Source organism: Sphaeramia orbicularis, chromosome 2, assembly GCF_902148855.1.
Source record: "Sphaeramia orbicularis chromosome 2, fSphaOr1.1, whole genome shotgun sequence".
Classification (NCBI taxonomy): Eukaryota; Metazoa; Chordata; class Actinopteri; order Kurtiformes; family Apogonidae; genus Sphaeramia; species Sphaeramia orbicularis.
The window spans coordinates 1,551,772-1,572,382 of NC_043958.1; the positions used below are offsets into that span (position 1 = coordinate 1,551,772).

At 38.9% G+C, this 20,611-nt stretch overlaps 2 protein-coding genes across 2 annotated transcripts in view; one reads left to right on the forward strand and one right to left on the reverse strand.

Moving 5' to 3' along the window:
* Nucleotides 1–20,611, forward strand: part of LOC115432728 (zinc finger protein 420-like) — a 597,943-nt gene that overhangs the window by 31,182 nt on the left and 546,150 nt on the right. The window lies entirely within an intron of this gene.
* The window catches only part of LOC115436188 (uncharacterized), a 43,608-nt gene that overhangs the window by 19,546 nt on the left and 3,451 nt on the right, over nt 1–20,611 (reverse strand). Inside the window, exons 3-8 of the mRNA XM_030158959.1 lie at nt 19,562–20,567; nt 14,247–14,308; nt 10,687–11,773; nt 5,312–5,373; nt 886–2,317; nt 142–255 (exon numbers count right to left, since the gene is read on the reverse strand). Coding sequence (XP_030014819.1) covers nt 142–255; nt 886–2,317; nt 5,312–5,373; nt 10,687–11,773; nt 14,247–14,308; nt 19,562–20,567 — 3,763 coding nt within the window. The remainder of the gene's footprint in view (nt 1–141; nt 256–885; nt 2,318–5,311; nt 5,374–10,686; nt 11,774–14,246; nt 14,309–19,561; nt 20,568–20,611) is intronic.

The following is a 20,611-nucleotide window of genomic DNA, read 5'->3' on the forward strand; positions in this document are numbered from 1 at the left end:
GACCTGCTGAAACCCTGTACTTAGTTCATATGGTGTTATTATATACATATTACAACTTGGGATAGAACGATTGTTATAATGTAGAGCCTATTAAAATGCTCTCATCATTATCAGAGTGTGGATTGTTGACGTGTAGATTACCAGTTTCTAGGTCACATGAGGCTGAGTTGGGCCATGGTTTGCCCTGACGATCACATCCAGGACTGAAAACATCACCTACAGCTGCAACGTAGTCTTGTGGTCCAAGTTCTTCAGCTGTGGACAGACAAGTTACAGGGTTAGAACGCAGAGACGTTGGACTAATCTAGTAGATCAGTCTGATACTACAGCAAAATGGAATAAATAGATGCTAAACAGAATGGGTGACTAACAGACCATGGTCCTGGTAATCTACAGTATCTGGAGATACCAAGCTGGATGAATACTATAAGTTCTAGTGTTGATCTAGTTCAATATCAAAGCCACTAACATCAGGCTGACGTCACAAACCCATGTGCTGACTCAGATACATTTACTGATCCTGAAAAAAAGGAGCTACAAGTATCAGAACACGTCAGAGAATACCAGAATTAAATCTGAACTGAATAAGTGCACCAGTGTATTTAACAACTTCATTCAATGGAGCTTCAAGGCTCGTATAATTTGGACTCATCTCAAAATTTTTTGATGTGTCTGTGGTTAACAGTGAGTTGATTACTTTACCAAACCAGAGATGGTTTAATGTTAAGTCTGAGCAGAACACATCTACATTGAATACAATTTACTAACACTTGTACATAACTTTTACATACATATGATGACCCAGTACAACAATCTCTTACACTCATTCTATTATGACAAAGATAATGATGTGTCAGCATGACCAAGGCTGGAAAATATTCTCACTCTTTACGTCGTTCTTTTCCACTCCTCTGTAGGTACATTTGTGTTCAGCCTGTTGAGATGCTGTGGTGAAGGACCTCTCACAGAGTCCACACTGGTAGGGTTTCTCCCCTGTGTTGGTACACTGGTGATTGCGCAACGTGGAGGCGGAGTAGAAGATCTTTCCACAAACCTCACATGGGATCACCCTGTCCTTAGTGTGCCTACGTTGATGTGAACTGCATTCTGCCGATGATTTGAAAGCCTTTCCGCACTGGCCACAAATATAGGGTTTCTCTCCAGTGTGTATGCGCTGATGCGTTCTGAGGTGACTTGCTTTAATGAAACCTTTCCCACATAAATCACAGCTGTATGGCTTCTCTCCAGTGTGAATGTGTTGGTGGAACCTAAGGTTCACACTGTTGGTGAAAACTTTACCACACAGTAAACAGGTATACGGTTTCTCTCCAGTGTGGCTTCGGAGGTGGATCTTAAGATTTGGTGGTTGGGTGAAAGCCTTTCCACACACGTCACAGCGATAAGGTTTCTCACCAGTGTGGGTACGTTGATGTAATTTGAGATGATCCGCTAAGATAAAAGCTTTTCCACACACCTCACAGTTGTACGGTCTCTCTCCAGTGTGTATGCGTTGGTGCATTCTGAGGTGACTTGCTTTAATGAAACCTTTCCCACAAAAATCACAGCTGAATGGCTTCTCTCCAGTGTGAATGTGTTGGTGTATTCTAAGGTTCCCCCTGTTGGTGAAAACTTTACCACACTGCAAACAGCTATATGGTTTCTCTCCAGTGTGACTACGGAGGTGTATCTTAAGTTTTGGTGATTGGGTGAAAGCTTTTCCACACACGTCACAGCGATAAGGCTTCTCTCCAGTGTGGGTGCGTTGGTGTAATTTGAGATGATCTGCTTTGATGAAAGCTTTTCCACACACTGAACACTTATACGGTCTCTCTCCTGTGTGGATGCGTTGGTGTATTTTTAGGTCACTTGGACTAGTGAAACTTTTCCCGCACTGGGAACAAGTGTGCCGTCTCTCTTTGGTACGAGTGCGTTTGTGTGTCTTGCAGGTGTTTACTTGGGTCAGAGTCTTCGTTGGGGTCGGGAGATCTTTGTCTTTCCAAGAACTTTCTGTTTTGATGTCGTTTGCTTGGATTACAGGGTTTGCTGGACTTGGAATGTTGTCGTGTTCCCAGCAGATTTCTGTTTTGATGTCGTTTGCTTGGATTAAAGTCGTTGCTGGAACTGGATGGTCTTTATCTTCAAATGAACTTTCAGTTTTAATAGCTGCTCCGGTGACAGTCCTTTCAGGAGTTGGGAGGTCCTCATCTTCCCAAGGACTTTCAGTTTTGATGTTTACGTGGGTGAAAGTCTCCACTGCAGTCGCCAGATCTTTGTCTTCCCAAGAACTTCCAGGGTTCTGGCCAACACTGCCTTGTTCCTACACCAACAATAAAACACAGCGGCAGTTAATGAAATGAAGTAATGGACCAAGCTTAAAGCAGCATATGATGTTCGTCACCAATTTTTCATTAAATCTGTAAAACCCGAGTGATAGCCAAAGTATCACAAATCAGTTAGTCTTTCTGCGATTATGCACCTGAATCACTCTCTTCACGATGAACAACTTCCAAGTGTACACCATCACAAGCAGTCCGTTTGTCTACATGCCAAACTGAAACCAAACTGTCACTACGGCCTTTTCAGAATTCCACACAGCCACAGTGTAGCCGCAGCAGCAACAAACACAGAAAAGGCTTCATTGCTTCTTGCTGCTACGGCTGCAGCATGACAATGATAATAAAGCACATTTTCAAAAGTAACTAAGAACTGCAATGGTATTATTAAGTACTCATATCGGTACTTGGTATCAGCAAGTAATCAAATGTAAGTCAATGTACTTGCACTCGGTCTGGAAAAAAGTGGTATCGGTGCATCCCTAGTTGTTAAATCAGTAGAAGTTCTTCTTTGCTTGAAGTTGTTCATTTGTTTGTCTACTGTAAATTGGCAACAGATGCTACCGCTGCTGTCTTGTTCGTCCGCCTTCAGTTAAAGAAGAACAAGGCAACATTTTACTGTTTTGGTTCTTCACTGTTTTTCTATCATTTTTCTCTGCACTGCACATCCTACAGTTTCAGAGTAAATATTTACGGTCGTAAAACCCACCGTTAACTCTCCCCCTCCAAATGTGCATTTGTTCTCAATGAAGCCGGCAACAAAAAGGCAAAAAATAGTGATCATATACGCTACTGGAGCGGAGCAGAATGGGAAACTTTAGGTGGACATTGAAGTTTTGGACATTTGTTTTCACTTCACGCTGCTCTTTAGCTCTGCGGCTAACGTTAGCAGCCCAGTGCCAGCAGCTGCAGATGAATCCTCAAACTGCCAGTCTCTGCACACACAACTGGAGTGTCATTGTGACCCGTCCGTCTGGGTGGCCATTGGGGAACATGCGGACAGAAACGTGAGGCTCCATCTGCAGCTGCTAACACCGTGCTGCTAACATTAGCCGTGTAGCTTATGAGCTAACCGGTGCCTAAGGCTCAGTCTGCAGCTACGAGCACCATGCTGCTAACGTTAATTAGTTCATAAGCGAATGGTGATGCCCCGGTGTTCTACTGAACGTCTTAGGAACTCTTTTGTTCCTGCTGTTGTGCATTTTTATAATGAGAGCTTTATTTGAAATTGGTATTGGGCTGTTGTTACAAGGGTCTGTAGCAGAGTCCATAGTGATGTTGTGTTTTTTGTACTGTGTGATGAGTGTTACGACTCCATGACATTTGAGTTTTCCCATTTAGGGATTAATAAAGTAATCTATCTGTTTATCTTAGCTGCACAGCTGAAGAGCTAACATACATCAACAGCTTCCACGTGTCACTGTGTCCCAGCCCTGTTAGCAATTAGCACGCTATCATATCAGGGCTAACATTTACTGTACAAGAGACAAGTATCATACATACAACACCAGCTAAGATCGATCATCAAGGATAATTATTATGCCAGTCGTTATTCAGATGAAACCAAATAAACAGGTCATATAATGAACTACATGCATCTGGCAAAAACTAGATTCAACTGACAAAATTCTATGTCTAGTAATAAAAACATATTCCTGAGGCAGACAAAGGGCAGTCTAGTAAACTGGATAAACATACACCTGTGTGACACAAACAACTGGTATCACGAGTGAGTATACTAACATCTCTGCTAGCCAAGAAGCATCCAGGCATCGTTCATAAAATAAGTTCATAAACAAATAAACAACAAATAAACACTGTTACAACCAATAGCACCACCAAGAGCACAAATCCACTAAAATATATAGATTATAGAAAATTTATCTCTGCCGGCTCTGCCACTGTGGACGCCTGTGAAATGAAGGCGTGGATGGCTTGTGTTTACAGCTGGCCAGCAGCACCAGGCTGGAGGTGTGTTTGTGTGGTACTGTCGCAAACCATGACGTTTCTCACAAGACACGAGATCTTGGACCACCGAGACAAGATCTAGGCTCCAGAGACGGCAGTGGGAAGTTGCAAGTGGCATATTTAGCCAGAACGGATGGAATGGGAGGAACTGAGTTGACTAACGTTACTTTCTTTGCAGCTTGGACATTTAACACATACATTTATTTATTTATTTAACCTTTATTTGACCAGGTAAGTAATGCTGCGTATCCAGCTCAACTCGACTCAGGTACCAGGTACTATTCCTGGAGACCGTTTCCATTACAGGATACTATCGTCTTACAGTACCTGGACATCATAGTGACACAGTGCGTAAGTTCCATGTCGTCTTCTCAGGGAGTTGCTGATAAACTCACTCATTGCTTGTTGTCCTGTCAAGCGCACATGGAATTTTTTTGTTGGCCACCAAGGACAGAAATGTCTGAACCTCCTCGACCGACCACAGTGTAGTTTTGCGAGCTGTCATCATATGGATTAACCTACTGCTATATTTACTTTAAACTTCCACATCTGTTTTTTTTTTTAAAATGGCGGGTCGCTGCACATTGATAACACAATGATGCAGAGACAACTCTCTGAACAATCAGTGGTCTGCAGTGTTTACATGTCACATTTTAGTATCTCCTCCCCCATTTTGAAACCTTGACAAAGTAGATACCAAAAAACTAGAACTGGATACCAGATTCCAGGTCCTTTTACATAATGGAAACGCAAAAAGGCCAAGTAGAGTTGAGCTGGTTCCACATCGTGGAAACGCGGCATTAATTGAGAACTGATTCTCATATCCAATAACAACCTAGTCACATTTAAACACAATACATCAAAAAAGTTTATGGCAACATAACTGAAGACCTACCATATCATATCTAATACCTTTTAAAATCTTTTTTTAAGGTATTAAATGCAGATTTGAAAATTCAAGACTTTTAAGACTTTAAGTCCCCTTGGGAACCCTGAAGTTGAAACCTCACCTCCATTACACCAATAACATTCGTCTGCTTCGCCGTCAGAATCTTCTCCTCCTGACGTTCACCTTTTACTACAAACACAACACAGAGAACGTCAAACTCCCAGAAATCAGACCGATATTAAATGGCAAATGCGTATTTATATAAATGTACCAAATGATTAATGGCATCATACACTCATTGTTTATTCATTACCTCATCACTTCTTTATCTTTCTTATTTTATTATAGTTTGCTGTGAATCTGCATTTTATTCTCCCTCGTACTATCCTCCAGTTCTTACCCCTTCATATCCACTGTTTTCATGCCCGATGTATAAAAATGACTGATATTCTACATTTTCTTACCTCAGCCAAGGAGGTTCTGTTTTTGCCAGCGTTGGTTTGTCTGTCTGTCTGTCTGTGTGCAAGATAACTCAAAAAGTTATGGATGGATTTGGATGAAAATTTCAGGAAATACTGATACTGGCACAAGGAAAAAATGATTATATTTTGGTGGTGATGGGGGGGGCACTGATCTGCCTTGGCGGAGGTTTGCGCTCTCCAAGTGCTTTTCTAGTTTTTATTGTTTTATTTCACCTATTGTTTTCCGTGTTTTAGTTTTGATTTTCTTTACTCTGCTCTGTACTGTCCTGCTGCTGTAAAATAGTACAGTACAGGTGTGATCCATAACACTAGGAGTTTCACACAGATTCAGGTCATTATCAGTCCGATCTGGTCCAGGTTTGTTTTGTTGTTTGTCACTGATCATCAGGAGGATGTAGTCCATGGATCTATATATGAATAAATCTCTGATATTACATCTTATTCTTCCATAAGATGCTTGTTAAAATCACCCTCTGCACCATCTTATCAAATATCAAACAGAATTTAGAGACAAACTGCAAAAATTACCAAAATTTCTCTGTTTAAATGTTCTCTTCATATTGTTAGTTTCACATTTTTACACTGTCAGCTTATGTTCACATCAGACTTATATTTATATCCTAAACCCGTGAAGAAAATCAGCCAACAGACCATGAAACACTAAGAGTTTTAATGAAGGATTAAATCCAACTGCTACCACACACTGAGTTAACTTGTTTTCGAGAACAACCTCTGCTAACAGGCTAGCTAACCTACAGCTATTGCACAAAAGTAGTTTTAAGGTTTTCATGGGGTTTCCACAAACTTCTCTGTGTTTCTTTAAAGGTAATACCGTTGTTTTCAGTTGTTGAAATAACTGAAATAGAAACATAAAACAAACTGACGACACTGAACTCCTAACAGGCTAACGTAAACTGTAGCTAGTTAGCTTAGCCACTCGGTACCGACCTGTGAAAAAAAGCTCCGGTTCGGTGTCACAAGACTGAAGGTGCTCCGTCTGTCGGCATCAGAAAACCGACCCACCAGTGAGTCGGTTAAACCGGCGTAAAAGTTCCGTTAAAATCCAGATTCAGGCTTCATTCTTAGCCGCTAAGCTAACTGCTAACGAACCAGAGGCGACAAGGATGGTGATGCTGCGTTCAGGGCCTGATGGCAGAGTGGGAAAGATGTGCTCCGGTGTACGATCACGAAGAGAAGGATTTTTAATTTTTGTACAGTGTTAGGAGTATTCACCTACATGTTGTCCTGGTTGAAGGATATACCAGGTCTGTCTCACATTCGGGATTTTATTATTAATGTCCTCTGTTTTATTAATAGAAATGGTCCGATTTAGTAACGAACGCTAATATTTCTGACACTAAAAGTATTCCCATATGTAACACTTCCTGTTTCAAAATAAAAGCCCTCGTATATTTTAATGGAACAAAAGTATTCATCACTTATTGTCTCCTCTCTCCTTGACTCCTCCTTTCTTTAGATATCATAAAACTCATTCATATCGGGATATTTTCCTTTTTTGTTCAATTTTTCCTAATTTTCATTCCTTTTTGGATTATGTTGCTGATTTGTTATGTCATGTTGTAAATCCAACTCTGACTCACTGTTGACTCTTTTACTTTTATTCAGTCTCTCAACTTTTTTTTTTTTTTAATTTCAATTTAATTTGACCAGTTTTTGTGAATAATTTGGTTTATTTACAGTTTGATCATGAACAGACTGTTTAATACATCTATGTATTTATTGGATGAACATCAACATTTGACCCTTTTCTTGAATAAAACATCCTTATTTGTCTGTTATTAGTGTTTTTATGATGCTTTGTCATGACCTTTGAAACCATCACCTAATGAAAACCAAAGCAAATGCATTTTCATCCATAGGCACTAAATCTACATTTCCCTTAATTCTTGTTTTTTTTTTTAATTTCCCACATAATGTTCTTTACTTTGTCAAGTTTTTTTTCCATTTGTCCAAGATTGTGACGTAAACCAAACCCACATCCCTCCACTATGTATTATATGGAAAATATGTGACATTTTGTGATGTTTCTGTTTACAAGTGGTTTTACACATTCAAACTTATATTTAAAGGGTTAAAATCCTGAAAAGTATTGAACATTTGGTAGTTTTTAGAGCTGAAGTGGCTCAAGAGATTTATGCTGAAAAATTATCGATATATGATTTTACAGTAGTTTCTTGTATATAATAGGCCTGTAACAGTAACTGACATTTGATTTAAAAAAAAAAAAACAAATCAAAAAAGCAACACTGATGTGGAACTCACAGACATAATGATGAGCAAATCAACAAAGAAAAATGAAAAAAATGTACAAAGCTAACCTGAGGAGTCACTAAAAGGTTAAATACAACAGGCGGACAATATTTACTCATGTGCACTTAAATAAAAGTTTTACCCATAAAAGACGGAAAGAAAAAGCCAAAAACAAACTGACATTACAGCTTGATGCTTTATTTTAGCAGTAAATAGCTCCTTATTAGATTTGCCACCATAAATACCCACAATCCATTGGTGTAGAGAATTACACGATCAGCCACTGCCTTAAAAACAGCAGGCACTTCAATATATACACAATTTACACAATTATACAAATGTGATGCTGTTATTGTTAAAGACATTTAGGGCATTACTGACCTCAGATTTTTTTGAGATTGACTTATTTGTCAATAAAGTCAAAGTTGAGTCGTATGATGATATCATCACGTTGACAGTGGAGGAACAACACAGACACACAGCTGTTCAACAATGAGCAACTTGTCCTAAAATTCACTGTAACATTAACAATGTACAGTAAAGTGCAGAATAAAAAACTTGAAAGAAACAAGCATCAACAGTCCTTCTCAGACATTGAATGAAAACAAAACATAGGCTAACACCTTGAATTTTTTTTTTTAAATTTAAGTGAACAACATAAAGTGGGAAAAGGTTCAGACAGCGGCAGAAAAGACACACAGCATGTTAGAGAATGAGTCGTCTTCTTCCTTCAGTCTTGGCCTTGTGCTAATGATGTGCAGGTCAGGGATTTTTTTTTTTTTCCACCCACTTTTGTGGAATTACTTAACCCACCCCGCAAATAAAGTGACATTTTTGGACCCGCACCAACCCGACCCGAGTCCGCTAACTGACAGATGTGCTGTTGTTTACCACTCCAGAGTCAACGGGCAGATGTATGAGTCGGCAAAGACCAATCTTTTGTTGGACATGGTACCTGCAAAGACAAAAAAAAAAAAAAAAACATGAAAGAGGTTTCAACCTGGGCTTCAGAAGGTTTAGTTTCATTGGATGTGATTATGCTTCATTTGAAGTGACTGATGCAAAGATTAAATCTTATTTAACTCTATATGACTGAGGTGTGTATCTAATTTAAGATGTTGGTGGAATTCCTATCCAGTCAGACAGATCAATAATAGTTTTTATGGTTAAACTGTTGTCTTTCCACTTCCATATTCCACATCTCAGTTGCTGTTTCCTTCCACTGATGAGTTTAAAACCAGTCTAATCCAGACCACAGGTGGTTTATACATCTGATCTGGGGTGAATTTACACTTTTTCAGCAGTGAAAACTTTCCGTCTTGTACTGTGGACACTTAGAACATGGACTGATCTGTTGTCAATCCATTATTTTGATGAACATCTTGTATTTTACAAATAAGGTCTTTGTCATATTTATGCCTGATGCAATAACCAACAAAACATTTAAATCATGTTCACTCTGTTGTAACTACAGAATAGATCAATGATATAATAGTGATAATCTAAATACTCCTAAAATCAGGCACAAATAAATAGATGCAGGTATGATTTACAGAATTACATATACGTTAAAATAATCTCTTTCCAATATTTTACTCCATGTTCTTGGTGTCCCAGGTTCTTCTATGTATTATCTTTTTTTATGAATGAACATGGTTTAAAGACGTGGTTATTCATAAGTGTCTGTCATTTACAGATTTAATGTCATCGTTGTAAATAGTTCATTTTGATGCACATGCAAAAAGTGATTAAAGAGCATTTTATTTTAAGTTCTGTTTGTTTATAAAGATGTGTGGATCTAAAAAATTAAGTTGTGTAGACATTAAAAATGTGTGTCTGTGGTTTGAAAGGATTTTGTGTGTCTTTTTTACATTTACAATTTTAGGGATACAGATATGACATTATTTAGAAAAAACTATGTGGAATTTCTGGGTCATTTACCTAGTTCATATGGTGTTATTATATACATATAACAATTTGGGATAGAATGGCTGTTATAATGTAGAGCTTATTAAAATGCTCTCATAATTATCAGAGTATGGATTGTTGACGTGTAGGTTACCAGTCTCTGGGTCACATGAGGCTGAGTTGGGCCATGGTTTGCCCTGACGATCATGTCCAGGACTGAAAACATCACCTACAGCTGCAACGTAGTCTTGTGGTCCAAGTTCTTTAGCTACAGACAGATGAGTTATAGGGTTAGAACGCAGAGATATTGGACTAATCTAGTAGATCAGTCTGATACTACAGCAAAATGGAATAAACAGATGATAAACAGAATGGGTGACTAACAGACCATGGTCCTGGTAATCTACAGTATCTAGAGGGCTGACGTCACAAACCCATGTGCTGACTCAGATACATTCACTGATACTGAAAAAAAGGAGCTATAATATAAGTGTCAGAACACATCAGAGAATACCAGAATTAAATCTGAACTGAATAAGTGCACCAGTGTATTTAACAACTTCAGTCAATGGAGCTTCAAGGCTCGTATAATTTGGACTCATCTCACAGCTTTTTCATGTGTCTGTGGTTAACAATGAGTTGATTACTTTACCAAACCAGAGATGGTTCAATGTTAAGTGTGAGCAGAACACATCTACATTGAATACAATTTACTAACGTTTGTACATAACTTTTACATACATATGATGAATCATTACAAAAATCTCTTAAACTCATTCTATTATGATAACAATAACGATGTGTCAACATGACCAAGACTGGAAACTATTCTCACTCTTTATGTTGTTCTGTTTGTAGGTACATTTGTGTTCAGCCTGTTGAGATGCTGTGGTGAAGGACCGCTGACAGAGTCCACACTGGTAGGGTTTCTCCCCTGTGTGGGTACGCTGATGAATCCGCAAAGGGGTGGCGGAGTAGAAGATCATCCCACAAACCTCACATGGGATCACTCTCTCCTTAGTGTGCCTACGTTGATGTGAACTGCATTCTGCCGACGACTTAAAAGCCTTTCCGCACTGGCCACAAATATAGGGTTTCTCTCCAGTGTGTATGCGTACATGGGTTCTGAGGTGATCTGCTTTAATGAAACCTTTCCCACAAAAATCACAGCTGAACGGCTTCTCTCCGGTGTGAGTGTGTCGGTGGAACCTAAGGTTCACACTGTTGCTGAAAACTTTACCACACTGCAAACAGCTATATGGTTTCTCTCCAGTGTGACTACGGAGGTGTATCTTAAGTTTTGGTGATTGGGTGAAAGCTTTTCCACACACGTCACAGCGATAAGGCTTCTCTCCAGTGTGGGTGCGTTGGTGTGATTTGAGATGATCCGCTTTGATGAAAGCTTTTCCACACACTGAACACTTATACGGTCTCTCTCCTGTGTGGATGCGTTGGTGTATTTTTAGGTCACTTGGACAAGTGAAACTTTTCCCGCACTGGGAACAAGTGTGCCGTCTCTCTTTGGTACGAGTGCGTTTGTGTGTCTTGCAGGTGTTTACTTGGGTCAGAGTCTTCGTTGGGGTCGGGAGATCTTTGTCTTTCCAAGAACTTTCTGTTTTGATGTCGTTTGCTTGGATTACAGGGTTTGCTGGACTTGGAATGTTGTCGTGTTCCCAGCAGATTTCTGTTTTGATGTCGTTTGCTTGGATTAAAGTCGTTGCTGGAACTGGATGGTCTTTATCTTCAAATGAACTTTCAGTTTTAATAGCTGCTCCGGTGACAGTCCTTTCAGGAGTTGGGAGGTCCTCATCTTCCCAAGGACTTTCAGTTTTGATGTTTACGTGGGTGAAAGTCTCCACTGCAGTCGCCAGATCTTTGTCTTCCCAAGAACTTCCAGGGTTCTGGCCAACACTGCCTTGTTCCTACACCAACAATAAAACACAGCGGCAGTTAATGAAATGAAGTAATGGACCAAGCTTAAAGCAGCATATGATGTCCGTCACCAATTTTTCATTAAATCTGTAAAACCCGAGTGATAGCCAAAGTATCACAAATCAGTTAGTCTTTCTGCGATTATGCACCTGAATCACTCCCTTCACGATGAACAACTTCCAAGTGTACACCATCACAAGCAGTCCGTTTGTCTACATGCCAAACTGAAACCAAACTGTCACTACGGCCTTTTCAGAATTCCACACAGCCACAGTGTAGCCGCAGCAGCAACAAACACAGAAAAGGCTTCATTGCTTCTTGCTGCTACGGCTGCAGCAGCAAGAAGCAGATTCCTTATACTTTGGCTATCAGTCTGGTTTCACAGACATGATGAAAAACTGGTGACAAACGTCATACACTGCTTTAAGAGTTTCACCTGTTCAGAAAATCAAGTACTGTGTTGATGAGTGATTTATTGATATTTTCTCCTTTGAAAATCGATCAAAGAGTTGACAGCACCAAAAAAAACAAAAATCAATTAGGAATGCAACACTGTTGAAAGTAAAGAAATTTCCATCTAAATGGCCTTTTATTAGTATGAATCCTTCTAAATTAGGGTTTCTCAACTGGGATGGTACCGCAGGGGGCTTTTGGACAATGACAGGGGGAGTTTTGAAGGAGAAAGCTGAAAGGGGGGTGCTCAGGCACAAATGGGAGAGTTAGTCACTGTTATTCATCACAATGTATAAGTATCTATATCAGAACAAGCTTTGCTCTTTGAACATAAAATAAGATAAAACTTTGTATTTTGGGTGTGATTAGAAATAACAGCGCTGCTGGTGCTCTCATTTTCCTACTACTGTCATTTTATCTCCATTGCACCAGCCCTAAACACATTCCTATGCAGCACTGGCTGAACTGTAGAATGTTTGTTCAGAGGGATTCATGGCTCCTGACGGCTGACAGCAGCCGAACCCGGCTTCACCGGTTCAAATTACACATCCAGTCAAAATGTACATAAGCACAATTACATATAAAAAGTTTAATATCAAAACTTAATCAAACAACATGGCAGAAAGAAAAAGTGCAGGCAGTGTCGTGTCAATGACATTACCTGTGGCTTCATTCCCTCACCTACATATGTTCATATTCCAATGTCCCTGCTTTGTGAGCAGGTTTGTTAAGAATGAAGTGATGAAACCCTTGTGTTTAAAGGATCACCTGAATAAAATACATCCTGACAAGACGTCTGAGGATGAGGCTTATTTTCAGGCGCTCAAGGAGCAGCACTGGAAACGGAGCATTTCCAATCTGTTCACTCAGACGGTAAACCAGACAGAGCGAGTTAGTGGCTGAACAACATCTGTTTATTCATAGTAAAGTCCTTCTCACCGTTTACAGTGGGGGAGGGGCTGGTTCTTCTGTAATCATAGAGACCGTCTCCACTGTCATGGAGCCAGACCCGGCACCAGAGTTGAAGGCCATTCGACATAGTAATGACAGTGGCAGGATTAAAGGGATGACGCTGGACACTGAACACCAGTTGTGTCACACTGTGTGAAAATCCCTTCACACTAACTTGAGCAGTTTTTCTGCATAGGTTAGTGTCTGTGGCTAAAAGTCCACTTTGACTAACATTACTTTCTTTGTAGCTTGGACATCTAACAGATACATTTATTTACAATGTATTTACTTAACTTTTATTTGACCAGGTAAGTAATGCCGCGTTTCTACGGCTCAAGTCGGCTCCAATACCACGTACTATTCCTGGAGACCGTTTCCATTACAGGATACTACAGACTTACTGTACCTGAGTGCCATAGTAACGCGGTGCGTAACTTCCGTGTTGTCTGCTCAGGGAGTTGCTGATAAATTCATTCGTTGCTTGTTGTCCCATCAAGCACATGCTGAATTTTTTTTGTAAGCCACCAAGGACAGAAATGTCTGAACCTCCTCAACCGACCACGGCGTGGTTTTGCGGGCTGTCATCATGTGGATTAACCCACTGGTATATTTACTGCAAACTTCTGCATCTGTTTTTTTTTTTAAATAGCAGGTCGCCACACATTGATAACACAATAACGCAGAGACTCTGACCAGTCAGTGGTCTGCAGTGTTTACACATCACATTTTAGTATCTCTTCTCCTGTTTTGGAACAGTGACAAAGTAAATACCAAAAAACTAGTACTGGGTACTAGATTCCAGGTCCTTTTACAGTCGAGTCAAGTTGGCACCACACGGTGGAAACGTGGCATTAGTTGAGAACTGATTGTCATTGCTAATAACAACTGAGTCACATTTAAACACAATACATTGAAAATTTTATGGCAACAAAACGCAGGGCCTGCCATATCAAATTTAATACCTCTTAAAGACTCTTTTCAGGTATTAAATGCAGACATGAAAATTCAAGACTTTTAAGACTTTAAGTCGCCTTGGGAACCCTGAAGTTGAAGCCTTACCTCCATTACACCAACAACATTCGTCTGCTTCTCTGTCAGAATCTTCTCCTCCCAATGTTCACCTTTTACTACAAACACAACACAAAGAATGTCACACTCTCAAAAATCAGACGGATATTAAATCGCAAATGTGTATTTATACAAATGTACCAAATGATTAACAGGATCCTACACTCTTTATTTATTCATTATCTTTCTCATTTTATTATAATTTGCAGTGGATCTGCTCCTCATTCTTCCTCATACTATCCTCCAGTTCTTACACCTTCATATCCACTGTTTTCATCTTAAAATCCTCCTCTACATCATCTTACCACATAAACAGAATTTAGAGACAAATTGCAAAACTTACCGAAATTTCTCTGTTTATATGTTCTGCACACATTGTTAGTTTCATATTTTACTTTATAGGCTTATAATCACATCAGATTTACATTTACTTCCTGAACCCCTGAAGAAAATCAGTCAACAGGAGTTAATGGACCATGAAATACTCAGAGTTTTAATGAAGGATTAAATCCAACTACTATCACACACTGACTTAACATGTTTTCGAGGACAACCTCCGCTAACAGGCTAGCTAACCTACAGCTATTGCACAAAAGTAGCTTTAAGGTTTTCATGGGGTTTCCACAAACTTTCCTGTGCTTCTTCAAATGTAATACCGTTGTTTTCAGTTGTTGAAATAACTGAAATAGAAACAAAACAAACTGACGGCACTGAACTCCTAACAGGCTAACGTCAACTGTAGCTAGTTAGCTTAGCCACTCGATACCGACCTGTGAAAAAAAGCTCCGGTTCGGTGTCAAAAGACGGGAGGTGCTCCGTCTGTCAGTACCAGAACACTGAGGCACAAGTGAGTCGGTTAAACCTGCGTCAAAGTCCCGTTAAAATCCAGCTTCAGGCTTCATTCTTAGCCGCTAAGCTAACTGCTAACATACCAGAGGCGACAAGGATGGTGATGCTGCGTTCAAGGCCTGATGATAGAGTGGGAAAGATGTGCTCCAGGTTACCATCACGAAGAGAAGGACTTCTATTTTTTGTACAGTGTTAGTTTTCAACCACATGTTGTCCTGATTGATGAATATACCAGGTCTGTCTCACTTTCGGGACTTTTTTTTAATGATGTCCTCTGTTTTATTTATAGAAATGGTCCGATTTAGAAACAAACACTCACATTTCGGACAATAAAATTATTCCCATGTGTAACACTTCCTGTTTCAAAATAAAAGCCCTCGTGTATTTTAAGGGATAAAAAATATTCATCACTTATTGTCTCCTCTCTCCTTGACTCCTCCCTCCTTTAGATATCATAAAACTCGTTCATATCTGGATATTTTCCCCTTGTTTTCTTCAATTTTTCCTAATTCTCATTCATTTTTGGATTATTTATATTTTTTATGTCATGTTGTAAATCTATCTCCTGTAACTCAACATTGCCTAACTTTAATTCAGTCTCAGCTTTTTTCTAATTTCAATTTGACTAGTTTTTGTGAATAATTTGGTTTATTTACTGTTTGATCATGAACAGACTGTTTAATACATCTCTGTATTCATTGGATGAACATCAACGTTTGACCCTTTTCTTGTATAAAACATCCTTATTTGTCTTATTGTTTTTATGATGTTTTGTCATGACCTTTGAAACCATCACCTAATGAAAACCAAAGCAAATGCATTTTTGTCCATATACACTAAATCTACATTTCCCTTAATTCTTTATTTCCTTCATTATGTTCGCTACTTCATCATGTTTTTTCCATTTTGTCCAAGTTTCGGATATAAACCAAACCCACATCCCTCCACTATGTATTATATGTCATATTTTGTGTTGGGGTTTTTTGTTTAATAAAACAGCCGGCATTACATATTCAAATTCACACTTACAGGGTTAAAATAGTGAAAAATTACTGAACATTTGTTAGTTTTGAGCAGAGCTGAAATGGCTTTAGAGATTTATGCAGAAAAAAGGTGAAAAACTATTGGTATACGATGATTTTACGGTAGTTTTTTGTGTATAATAGGCCTGTAACAGTAACTGACATTTGATTTTTAAAAAAAAGTCAAAAAAGAAACACTGATGTGAAACTCACACACATAATGATTAGCAAATCAACAGAAAAATGTACGAAAATTACCTGAGGACCTAAAAAATTTTACCCATAAAAGATGAAAAGAAAAAGCCAAAAACCACATGAGATTACAGCTTTATTTTAGCAGTACATAGCTCTTTCTCAGATTTGTCATTGTAAATACCCACAATCCATCATCTAGACTATTTGCTTTTTTCCTTATTTATATACAGCTATATTTTTAATGTTATACATTAAAGATACAACAGTAAAGAATGTACAGCACTACAAATAAAAGTTTGAGTGAAAAAAACAGCGTCTATAAATCCAAGTGGTCGTATTTAGTGTGACCTTCCTTTTACACTTAACATGTCTTTCATCCTTTTCTTCACTTTTGGATTTTTTATTCCAGGTTTCATTCAACACATGCCAGATGTTTCTAATGGTTTATACTGCTTCTTGTCATGAGGTCAGGGGTCACACTAAGTACTGACTTTAACCTTTACAACCCCTTTAGTTCAGTTTTTTGTGTCTTTTAAGGTTGTGCACAGATTTCCTGTAGTTTCTTGTTGTATCTGAAGAAAAGAGACTGAGAAATAAACATGCATGTTCATGTGAAGGCTGCAAAACAACAAACATAAAGGCCGCCTCAAACTTTTGCACATAATTCCACAACTCCAAGTGATGATTCATCAACCTATCAGATCACGCCTTTGGACGGTTTGAGGTGACGGTGCTAACCAGTACACCACCATGTCACCCAAAATGGAAGATTACATTAATGTAAAAAAGTGAACAGTGATAACTACTGAGGCTAACTGACAGATGTGCTGTTGTTTACCACTCCAGAGTCAATGGTGAGATGTACGAGTCGGCAAAGACCAGTCTTTTGTTGGACATGGTACCTGCAAAAACAAAAACAAAACATGAAAGAGGTTTCAACCTGAGCTTCAGAAGGTTTAGTTTCATTGGATGTGATTGTGCTTCATTTGAAGTGATTGAAGCAAAGATTAAATCTTATTTAACTCTATATGACTGAGGTGTGTATCTAATTTAAGATGTTGGTGGAATTCCTATCCAGTCAGACAGATCAATAATAGTTTTTATGGTTAAACTGTTGTCTTTCCACTTCCATATTCCACATCTCAGTTGCTGTTTCCTTCCACTGATGAGTTTAAAACCAGTCTAATCCAGACCACAGGTGGTTTATACATCTGATCTGGGGTGAATTTACACTTTTTCAGCGGTGAAAACTTTCCGTCTTGTACTGTGGACACTTAGAACATGGACTGATCTGTTGTCAATCCATTATTTTGATGAACATCTTGTATTTTACAAATAAGGTCTTTGTCATATTTATACCTGATGCAATAACCAACAAAACATTTAAATCATGTTCACTCTGTTGTAACTACAGAATAGATCAATGATATAATAGTGATAATCTAAATACTCCTAAAATCAGGCACAAATAAATAGATGCAGGTATGATTTACAGAATTACATATACGTTAAAATAATCTCTTTCCAATATTTTACTCCATGTTCTTGGTGTCCCAGGTTCTTCTATGTATTATCTTTTTTTATGAATGAACATGGTTTAAAGACGTGGTTATTCATAAGTGTCTGTCATTTACAGATTTAATGTCATCGTTGTAAATAGTTCATTTTGATGCACATGCAAAAAGTGATTAAAGAGCATTTTATTTTAAGTTCTGTTTGTTTATAAAGATGTGTGGATCTAAAAAATGAAGTTGTGTAGACATTAAAAATGTGTCTGTGGTTTGAAAGGATTTTGTGTGTCTTTTTTACATTTAAAATTTTAGGGATACAGATATGACATTATTTAGAAAAAACTATGTGGAATTTTTGGGTCATTTACCTAGTTCATATGGTGTTATTATATACATATAACAATTTGGGATAGAATGGCTGTTATAATGTAGAGCTTATTAAAATGCTCTCATAATTATCAGAGTATGGATTGTTGACGTGTAGGTTACCAGTCTCTGGGTCACATGAGGCTGAGTTGGGCCATGGTTTGCCCTGACGATCATGTCCAGGACTGAAAACATCACCTACAGCTGCAACGTAGTCTTGTGGTCCAAGTTCTTTAGCTACGGACAGATGAGTTATAGGGTTAGAACGCAGAGATATTGGACTAATCTAGTAGATCAGTCTGATACTACAGCAAAATGGAATAAACAGATGATAAACAGAATGGGTGACTAACAGACCATGGTCCTGGTAATCTACAGTATCTGGAGATACCAAGCTGGATGGATACTATAAGTTCTAGTGTTGATCTAGTTCAATATCAAAGCCACTAACATCAGGCTGACGTAACAAACCCATGTGCTGACTCAGATACATTTACTGATGCTGAAAAAAAGGAGCTACAATACAAGTATCAGAACACGTCAGAGAATACCAGAATTAAATCTGAACTGAATAAGTGCACCAGTGTATTTAACAACTTCAGTCAATGGAGCTTCGAGGCTCATATAATTTGGACTCATCTCACAGCTTTTTCATGTGTCTGTGGTTAACAATGAGTTTATTAATTTACCAAACCAGTAATGGTTTAATTAATGTTAAGTGAGAGCAGAACACATCTACATTCAATACAATTTACTAGCATTTGTACATAACTTTTACATATGACTATGCTGATTAATCAGGCCAATTATAGCATATCACCAATTAATCAACATCGGTCAATATGTAACCGATGTATTAACTTTTTTGCTGCGCTGAGATTCTGTCGCTTGCTGCTCCTGTGTCTGTGCACCCCCCACCCCATCTGTGCGCTTCCTCACAATTTCATTCTGCAGGTGTGCCTGGGCATTAATAGTGTATATTAATTATTGCTTACATTTCATAGAATGATTTACCAAACAGTTTTTATGTCACTACTTATTAAATATAGACTCACATCTTTTCCCAAAAGTCTGCTCTCCCCAGCATAAAAACTACCACATCTACAACCCGTGGTTCCCAACGGGTCACAAACTAGTCTAATATAAGACTATTATATCCTGAGTATGTCAATGTTCTTATTTCATATGTCGGCCAATATATCGGATATCGTTTTTTTAGCCCCCAATATCGGTATCGGCCCCAAAAATCCCATATTGGTTGGGCTCTATTTATGACTAATCATTATGAGAGTCTCTTTCACCCATTCTACTATGATAATGATAACAATGTGTCAATATTACCAAGAATGGAAACTATTCTCACTTTTTATGTTGTTCTGTTCTGCTCCTTTGTAGGTACATTTATGTTCAGCCTGTTGAGATGCTGTGAAGGATCCCTCACAGAGTACACACTGGTAGAGTTTCTCCCCTATGTGGATACGCTGGTGAATGCGCAAAGCGGAGGTGAAGTAGAAGATCTTCCCACAAACCTCACATGGGATCACCCTCTCAGTGTGCGTATGTTGATGTGAACTGTGTTCTGCTGATGATTTGAAAGCCTTCCCACACTTGCCACACACATAGGGTTTCTCTCCAGTGTGTATGCGTTGATGGGTTTGGAGAAGACTTGTTGTAATGAAACTTTTTCCACAAAAATGGCAACTGTAAGGCTTCTCTCCAGTGTGAGTGCGTTGGTGTATTTTAAGGTCTCCCCTGTTGGTGAATAGTTTACCACACCGCAAACAGGTATATGGTTTCTCTCCAGCGTGGCTACTGAGGTGGATCTTAAGTTTTGGTGACTGGGTGAAAGCCTTTCCACACACGTCACAGCGATAAGGCTTCTCTCCAGTGTGGATGCGTTGGTGTATTTTTAGTTCACCTGGAGTCGTGAAACTTCTCCCACACTGGGCACAACAGTGCTTTCTCTCTTTGGTAGGGGTGCGGTTTTGGGTTTTGCAGGCGTTAACATGGGTCAAAGTCTTCATTGGGGTTGGGAGATCTTTGTCTTCCCAGGAACTTTCTGTTTTGATGTCGTTTGCTTGGATTAGAGGGTTTACAGGAGTTGGAATGTTGCTGTCTTCCCAGCAGATTTCTGTTTTGATGTCGTTTGCTTGGATTAAAGTCGTTGCTGGAACTCGATGGTCTGTATCTTCAAATGAACTCTCAGTTTTAATAGTTGCTCCAGTGACAGTCCTTTCAGGAGTTGGGAGGTCCTCATCTTCCCTAGTACTTCCAGTTTTGATGTTTACGTGGGTGAAAGTCTCCACTGCAGTCGCCAGATCTTTGTCTTCCCAAGAACTTCCAGGGTTCTGGCCAACAGTGCCTTGTTCCTACACCAACAATGAAACACAGAGGAAGTTAATGAAATGAAGTA